General features: G+C 46.7%; 1 protein-coding gene across 2 annotated transcripts in view; it reads left to right on the top strand.

Moving 5' to 3' along the window:
• ZNF101 (zinc finger protein 101) overlaps positions 1-7,874 on the top strand; it is a 14,992-nt gene extending 7,118 nt beyond the window's left edge. The window contains exons 2-4 of one of the 2 annotated variants that reach the window (XM_023229754.2): positions 5,272-5,398; positions 6,064-6,124; positions 6,518-7,874. In XM_023229754.2, the coding sequence (XP_023085522.1) occupies positions 5,272-5,398; positions 6,064-6,124; positions 6,518-7,637 (1,308 nt within the window). In that variant the 3' untranslated portion in view covers positions 7,638-7,874. Of the gene's footprint in view, positions 1-5,271; positions 5,399-6,063; positions 6,125-6,517 lie in introns of those variants that run through there. The other variant, XM_031934909.1, reaches the window with a different exon arrangement.
• Positions 7,875-9,116: the final 1,242 nt, after the last annotated feature.

Raw genomic sequence — 9,116 nt, 5'->3', positions numbered from 1 at the left:
TTTTTTTTTTTTTTTTGAGACAGTCTGTCACCCAGGCTGGAATGCAATGGCGTGATCTCAACTCACTGCAACCTCTGCCACCCGAATTCAAGTGATTCTCCTGCCTCAGCCTCCCAAGTAGTTGGGATTTCAGGTGCCTACCACCGTGCCCAACTGATTTTTGTATTTTTAGTAGAGATGGGGTTTCACCATCTTGGCCAGGCTGGTCTTGAACTCCTAACCTTGTGATCCACCTGTCTTGGCCCCCCAAAGTGCTGGGATTACAGATGGGAGCCACTGCGCCCCACCTATTCAATTCTTTTTGGTGCCATTGTTTGTGGTATTGTTTTCTTTTTTTTTTTTTTTTTTTGAGACGGAGTCTTGCTCTGTCGCCCAGGCTAGAGTGCAGTGGCCGGATCTCAGCTCACCGCAACCTCTGCCTCCTGGGTTCACGCCATTCTCCTGCCTCAGCCTCCCGAGTGGCTGGGACCACAGGCGCCCACCACCTCGCCCGGCTAATTTTTTGTATTTTTAGTAGAGACGGGGTTTCACCGTGTTAGCCAGGAGGGTCTCGATCTCCTGACCTCGTGATCCGCCCGTCTCGGCCTCCCAAAGTGCTGGGATTACAGGCTTGAGCCACCGCGCCCGGCCAAGTGGTATTGTTTTCTTAATTTCTTTTTCTCATTATTCATTTATGGTGCATATAAATGCAACTGACTTTTTTGGTCTTGAGACAGTCTCCCTCTGTTGCCCAGACTGGAGTACAATGGTGTGATCTCAGCTCACTGCAACCTCTGCCTCCTGGGTTCAAGTGATTCTCCTGCCTCAGCCTCTTGAGTAGCTGGGACTACAGGCATGGGTTACCACACCTGGCTAATTTTGTATTTTTAGTCGAGATGGGGTTTCACCATGCTGGCCAGGCTGGTCTCGAACTTCTGACCTCAAGTGATCTACCCGTCTCGTCCTCCCAAAGTGCTGGGATTACAGGCGTGAGCCACCGCACCCGGCCCCATTGTTTTTCATATATTGAACCATCCTCGCACTTTGTGGATAAATCTCTCTTGATCATGTATAATCCTTTAAATATGGCAGGTATGATTTGCTAGCATTTGTTGAGGATTTTTTGCATTGATATTCATAAAGGACATTTGTGGTTTTCTTTTTTGTGGTGTCAGCATAATTTTGACTTCATAGAGGGAGTTTGGAAATGTCTCCTCTTCAGTTTTGGAAGAATTTGAGGAGGATTGATAGCAATTCTTTTTTAAATATTTGGTGGATATCAGCAGTGAAACTCTTTGGTGTTCTGGGTTTTGTATTTGTTGAGGTTTTTTAAATTATTATTTTTGAGATGGAGTCTTGCTCTTTTGCCCAGGCTGGAGTATAGTGGCACGATCTTGGCTGACTGCAACCTCTGCCTCCTGGGTTCAAGCGATTCTCCTGCCTCAGCCTCCTGAGTAGCTGGGATTACAGGCATGCACCACCATGCCCAGCTAATTTTTGTATTTTTAGTAGAGACACGGTTTCACCATGTTGGTCAGGCTGGTCCTGAACTCCTGACCTCGTGATCTGCCTGCCTCAGCCTCCCAAAGTGCTGGGATTATAGGTGTGAGCCATCATGCCCGGTCTATTATTATTACTTTTTTGAGACAGAGTCTCGCTCTGTCACCCATGCAGGAGTGCAGTGGCGTGATCTCGGCGCACTGCAACCTCCGCCTCCCAGGTTCATGCCATTCTCCTGCCTCAGCCTCCTGAGTAGCTGGGACTACAGGCGCCTGCCGCCATGCTTGGCTAATTTTTTGTATTTTTAGTAGAGACGGGGTTTCACTGTGTTAGCCAGGATGGTCTTGATCTCCTGACCTCATGATCTGCCCACCTCTGCCTCCCAAAGTGCTGGGATTACAGGCGTGAGCCACTGCGCCTGGCCAATTTATTAATTTTCTTTTTTTTTTTTTTGAGACGGAGTCTCGCTCTGTCACCCAGGATGGAGTTCAGTGGCCGGATCTCAGCTCACTGCAAGCTCCGCCTCCCGGGTTTATGCGATTCTCCTGCCTCAGCCTCCCGAGTAGCTGGGACTATAGGCGCCCGCCACCTCGCCTGGCTAGTTTTTTGTATTTTTTAGTAGAGATGAGGTTTCACCATATTAGCCAGGATGGTCTCGATCTCCTGACCTCGTGATCTGCCCATCTCGGTCTCCCAAAGTGCTGGGATTACAGGCTTGAGCCACCCGCCCGGCCTAATTTTCTTAATTTATTTTATTTTTTTGAGACAGAGTTTCACTCTTGTTGCCCAGGCTGGAGTGTAATGGCGTAATCTTGGCTCACTGCAAGCTATGCCTCCCAGGTTCATGTGATTCTCCTGCCTCTGCCTCCCAAGTAGCTAGGATTACACGCGCCTGCCACCACGCCCAGGTACTTTTTTGTATTTTTAGTACAGACGGGGTTTCACCATGTTGGCCAGGCTGGCCTCGAACTCCTGACTTAAGGGGATCCACCCGCCTTGGCCTCCCAAAGTACTGGAATTACAGGCATGAGCCCCCGTGCCCGGCTGTTTTTTTTTTTTTTTTTTAATTTATTACTATGTCAATCTCCTATTACTACAGCTCTATTCAGATTTTTTGTTTTTTCATGACTCGGTCTTGGTATATTGTGTATGTGTAGACATTTGTCCACGTAATCAATTATCTAATTTGCCCAAGTATTCTGAAGGACTTCTGAAATTAAGCCTCGGTTGTACGGTTGTGTAGTTTTTGTGCTCTGCGGTATGTATGTATTCTGCTGCTGCTGCTGTGAGTGTAAGGGTCGAGGTGACGGGAAGCATTCTATCGACCTATGACTTAGCCTCATTTAAAGATAATAGGCGGGGCACAGTGGCTTATGCATGTAGTCCCAGCACTTTCAGAGGCGAAGGTGGGCAGATGCTTTAGCCTAGGAGTTTGAGAGGAGCCTGGGCAACACAGGGAGATCCTATCTCTACAAAAAATACAAAAATTAGCTGGGTGTGGCGGTAGTAGGGGATGAAGTGGGAGGATCGCTTGAGCCTGGAAGGTTAAGACTGCAGGGGCCATGATTGTACCACTGCACTCTAGTCTGGACAACAGAGTGAGATCCTATCTCAAAAAAAAATGTTATATCAATCTTTATTTCTTTATGTATTTGGAGACAAAGTCTCACTCTGTCACCCAGGCTGGAGTGCAGCAACAGAATCCTAGCTCACTGCAGCCTTGAATTCCTGGGCTCAAGCAATCGTCCTGCCTTAGCTTCCCAAGTAGCTAGGACCACAGACACCTGCTAACATACCCTGCTAATGTTTAAAAATTTTTTTTTCTGGAGATGGCCACAACTTTTACTTTTTTTGTTTTTTGAGGTGGAGTCTTGCTCTTTTGCCCAGGCCGACCACACCTGGCTAATTTTTGTATTTTTAATACAGACTGGTTTTCACCATGTACGCCAGGCTGGTCTTTAACTCCTGACCTCAAGTGTTCTGCCCTACTATACGATATCTGCTCTATTATTAACCAAGTTTTCATATGAATATTGGCCCATTGAAGACTCTCTTTTTTTTTTTTTTTTTTTGAGACAGAGTCTTGCTCTGTCGCCGGGGCTGGAGTGCTGTGGCCGGATCTCAGCTCACTGCAAGCTCCGCCTCCCGGGTTTACGCCATTCTCCTGCCTCAGCCTCCGGAGTAGCTGGGACTACAGGCGCCCGCCACGTCGCCCGGCTAGTTTTTTGTATTTTTAGTAGAGACGGGGTTTCACCGTGTTAGCCAGGATGGTCTCGATCTCCTGACCTCGTGATCCGCCCGTCTCGGCCTCCCAAAGTGCTGGGATTACAGGCTTGAGCCACCGCGCCCGGCCAAAGACTCTCTTCTTTTCCTTTCATCTATTTGTTTATCTCCCTGCTAATAGTATGCTGTCCTGAATGTGATGGTTTGGAAATCCTTGGTGTTTGTGAGGCAAGCCATCCACCAGCTATTCAGGAGGCTTTGGCAATTATTAGATGTTAATTCCTGCACACCAGGTGGTGGGAGGTTTGGAAAAGTAGCTTTTGTTGACCTAAAATGTCTGTTTTGAGGATTTTTTTTTTTTTTTTTTTTGAGACAGAGTCTCGCTCTGTTGCCCAGGCTGGAGTGCAGTGGCATGATCTCGGCTCACTGCAATCTCCACTTACTGGGTTCAAGTGATTCTTCTGCCTCAGGCTCCCAAGTAGCTGGGACTACAGGCATGTGCCATCACGCCCGGCTAATTTTTTGTATTTTTAGTAGAGATGGGGTTTCACCATGTTGGCCAGGCTGGTCTCAAACTCCTGTCCTCAAGTAATCCACCCGCCTCGGCCTCCCAAAGTGCTGGGATTACAGGTGTGAGTCACCATGCCCAGCTGTATTGGGTATTTATGAAATTGTATAAGGATATCATTTGGAAAAAGGGACATCTTATTGAGGTTTTCCTAGGAACACGTGTCATCTTTCCACTTACTCCATTCTGCTTTGATAGAAATTTTAAAATTCTTCCATGAGGACAACTAAATATTGATTATGAGTCTTATTTACTAGATTAAATTTGGTCTAGAGTAAACTGCTTGCAACCTTCAGAATATTCTCTCTTGGTATAACCACATGGGATGAGCTCAGTTCCCCAGTGGACAAGTTGTGACAACACGTGTGACATATGTCTGCCAGGAAAGCTCATTAAAGACTCAGTGCCCAGAGTGTTTTTTGGGGGCTAGTCTCCTAGGCACCGCTGCTAGTTTGGAGCAAAAGAGTAAGCTTTCAGAAGGAAAACAGTTCAGTCAGTACCATCCTGTTTGTTAATACTAAACGGTTTAGCCACAGTGAGCCACTTTGTCACTTAGGTTGATGGGATCCCTCCCGTAGTCTAAGTTCTCCCTGATAGTAGCAAAGGTTGGACTTGGTGAACAGGCCTGTCTAAGGATACCCAGACTCAGGACTGCTGAAAGGAGTGCTGTCTGCGCACCAGGTGGTGGCAGTTTGTTGTGACGGGTACTAGAGATCCTCTCTGCAAAGAGCATTCGGGGCAACACAGCAGCACAACTGACTCCCTGGACCCACCACGGAGAGGGTGATCCTCCTCTGCGGCTGGCTCTCTGAGTAGGTCAGTTCTCACACCGGAACTGCTGTGAGGGAGGAAGTGCACGTAGATAGAGAGGAGGAGGCTGATGACTCCGTCGTGGAGTGAATGTTTGGAGAACCCGGTGTCATGGGATCACTCATGTATTGAGTAGAGATCCCCAGTGCTGAGTCTCACCCCTCCTCCTCCACCCCTGTGGGATGTTTCAGGACTCAGTGGCCTTTGAGGATGTGGCTGTGAACTTCACCCGGGAGGAGTGGGCTTTGCTGAGTCCTTCCCAGAAGAATCTCTACAGAGATGTGATGCTGGAAACCTTCAGGAACCTGGCCTCTGTCGGTAAGAAGGACATTTCCTTCCTTAGTCAATTAGAAGACAAGTGTGCTTTGGTCACCAGTGTGGTTGCACAATTCGGAATGCGGAAAGAGAATATGCTGGTGAATAACTTGGGCATGGTGGGCCAGGTACAGTGGCTTACCCCTGTAATCCTAGTGTTTTGGGAAGCCACGGTGGGAGGACTGCTTGAGTCGAGGAGTTTGAGACCATCTTGGGCAACATGATGAGACCCTGTCTCTTTAAAAAATAAAAAAAAAAAACAGTGGTGGGGGGTGGGCAATTGTGGTGGCTCATGCCTATAATCCCAGCACTTTGGGAGGCTGAGACAGATGGATCACCTGAGGTCAGGAGTTTGGGACCAGCCTGGTCAACGTGGCGAAACCTCGTCTCTACTAAAAATACAAAATTAGCTGGGTGTGGCAGTGCATACCTATAATCCCAGCTACTCGGGAGGCTGAGGAAGGAGAATCACTAGACCTCAGGAGGTGGAGGCTGCAGTGAGCAAAGATGGTGTCACTGTACTCCAGCCTGGGTGGCAGAGTGAGACTTTGTTTCAAAAAAAAAAAAAAAAAGTCAGGTATTGTGGCAGTGTTTAATGAACTTAGAACCTAGTGATTTTTCTGTAATTTTAAGTAATTCATAATGATTTCTCTGGGTCTACATTTTAGGAATCCAATGGAAAGACCAGGACACTGAGAATCTGTACCAAAATCTGGGGATTAAGCTAAGGTAATCTGCACTCACAAGAGGAAGAATGTAATAAAGATTCTCTTGAGGGAATCTTAGCATGTCAGGAAAATTTAAAAAAAAAATACAAGACAAGTAAGTACAATGTTAGATTTTTAACTGATTATTAGAAGATTGCCACCAAAAATCTATCCTTCAATGTAATATAGATGTTGAGTGTCTGGACAGGGTACTAAGAATCTGTGACATGGATGTCACTGTTTGGATAATAGCTATGGGGAGCTGGGTAGCAGAATCATCAGTACACTTCCTTTCTAATAATTCTGACCTGGCAGAAAACCTCCACTTTTCCTGATTTTGGTAGCAGCATAAGTCTTAAGACATGTCAATTAATAGAAAAGCACTAATAAACCATGTGCTTGTCATTTTTCATAGAAGTCTGGTGGAGAGACTCTGTGGACGGAAAGAAGGGAGTGAACACAGAGAAACCTTCAGCCAGATTCCTGATTGTCACCTGAACAAGAGAAGTCATACTGGAGTGAAACCATGCAAATGCAGCGTGTGTGGGAAAGTCTTCCTCCGTCATTCATTCCTGGACAGGCACATGAGAGCTCATGCTGGACACGAAAGATCCGAGTGTGGTGGGGAATGGGGAGAGAAGCCCCGTAAACAGAAACAACATGGGAAAGCCTCCATCTCTCCCAGTAGTGGTGCACAGCGCACAGTAACACCAACTCGAAAGAGACCTTATGAATGCAGGGTGTGCGGGAAAGCCTTTAATTCTCCTGATTTATTTCAAATCCATCAAAGAACTCACACTGGAAAGAGGTCCTATAAATGTAGGGAAATAGTGAGAGCCTTCACCGTTTCCAGTTTCTTTCGAAAACATGGAAAAATGCATACTGGAGCAAAACGCTATGAATGTAAACACTGTGGAAAACCTATCGATTATCCCAGTTTATTTCAAATTCACGTTAGAACTCACACTGGAGAAAAACCTTACAAATGTAAACAATGTGGTAAAGCCTTCATTTCTGCAGGTTACCTTCGGACACATGAAATCAGATCTCACACGCTGGAGAAATCCCACCAATGTCAGGAATGTGGGAAAAAATTCAGTTGCTCCAGTTCCCTTCACAGACATGAAAGAACCCATAGTGGAGTGAAACTCTACAAATGTCAGAAATGTGCCAAAGTCTTTCGATGCCCCTCATCCCTTCGAGAACATGAAAGGGCGCACACTGGAGAAAGACCTTATGAATGTAATAAATGTGGTAAAACCTTCAATTATCCCAGTTGTTTTCGAAGACATAAAAAAACTCATAGCGGAGAAAAGCCATATGAATGTAAAAGGTGTGGTAAAGCCTTTGGGTGGTGCAGTTCCCTACGAAGACATGAAATGACTCACACTGGAGAAAAACCCTTTGACTGTAAACAGTGTGGTAAAGTCTTTACTTTTTCAAATTACCTTAGGCTTCATGAAAAAACTCATTTGGCCGGGCGCAGCCACTGCTTTGGCGGGAGGCACGGGGATCACCTGAGCCCAGGAGTTTGAGACCAGCCTGGGCAACATAAGAAGGCCCCACATCGGCCAGGTGCGGTGGCTCGTGCCTGTAATCCCAGCACTTTTGGGAGGCCGAGGCGGGTGGATCACCTGAGGTCCAGAGTTTGAGACCAGCCTGGCCAACATGGTGAAACCCCATCTCTACTAAAAATACAAAAAGATTAGCTGGGCATGGTGGCAGGCACCTGTAATCCCAGCTACTCGGGAGGCTGAGGCAGGAGAATCGCTTGAACCCAGGAGGCAACCCGGGAGGTTGCAGTGAGCCAAGATCATGCCATTGCACTCCAGCCTGGGCAACAAAAGCAAGACTCCATCTCAAAAAAAAAAAAAAAAAAGAAAAGAAGGCTCCATATTGTGTGGTGGCTCACACCTGTAATCCCAGCACCTTGGGAAGCCAAGGTGGGCAGATCACGAGGTCTGGAGATCGAGACTATCCTGGCCAACATGGTGAAACCCCATCTCTACTAAAAATACAAAAATTAGCCAGGTGTGGTGGTGTGTGCCTGTCATCCAAGCTACTCGGGAGGCTGAGACGGGAGAATTTCTTGAACAAGGGACTTGGAGGTTGCAGTAAGCCGAGATCGCACCACTGCACTCCAGCCTGGCGACAGAGTGAGACTTCGTCTCAAAACAAAAAGAAGGCCCCATATCTCCAAAGAAAAAAAAAATTGGTGGGGTGGTGCATACCTGTAGTTCCAGCTGCTCAGAAAGCTGAGGTGGGAGGATCGCTTCAGCCTGGGAGGTTGAGGCTGCAGTGAGCTGAGATTGTGCCACTGCACTCCAGCATGGATGACAGAGTGAGACTGTCTCAAAAGAAAAAAAAAAATAGTTCTCATTTATACAGGAGATAAATCCTATGAATGTAAGGAATATGGGAATGCATACAGTTTCCAAAGATATGAAAAGACTAACTGGAAAAAAATCCAAAGACCTCAGATATCCCAGTTCTATTCAGAGCCATAAAAGGACTAATACTGGAGAAAAATTGTAGAAATGTACAGAATATGGGGAAACTCTCATTGCTATCATCTCCATTCAAAGACACATGTCAGTGCACAGTGGAGATGGATGATAGGAATCGAAGAATACACACTGGATGGAAATGGTAGTAGTTTGGAAAATACAGGAAACTTCAATTTTAACAATTATTAAAATTCACATGGGCTGTGCACAGTGGCTCTCGCCTGTAATCCCAGCACTTTGGGAGGTTAGGGTGGGTGGACTGCTTGAGGCCAGGTGTTCGAGACCAGCCTGGCAACATGGAGAAACCCCATGTATACAAAAAATACAAAAGTTAGCCAGGGATGATGGTGTTCGTCTGTAGTCCCAGCTACTCAGGAAGCTGAGGTGGGAGGATTGCTTGAGCTTGGAAGGTCGAGGTTGCATGAGTGTAGATTGCACCACTGGACTCCAGCCTGGGCGACAGCAAGACCCTGTCTAAAAAATCGTGAGAACACCCACTTGAAAGAA

Source organism: Piliocolobus tephrosceles, chromosome 21, assembly GCF_002776525.5.
Source record: "Piliocolobus tephrosceles isolate RC106 chromosome 21, ASM277652v3, whole genome shotgun sequence".
Taxonomy (NCBI): Eukaryota; Metazoa; Chordata; class Mammalia; order Primates; family Cercopithecidae; genus Piliocolobus; species Piliocolobus tephrosceles.
This window is presented reverse-complemented; position numbering and strand designations above follow the sequence as displayed.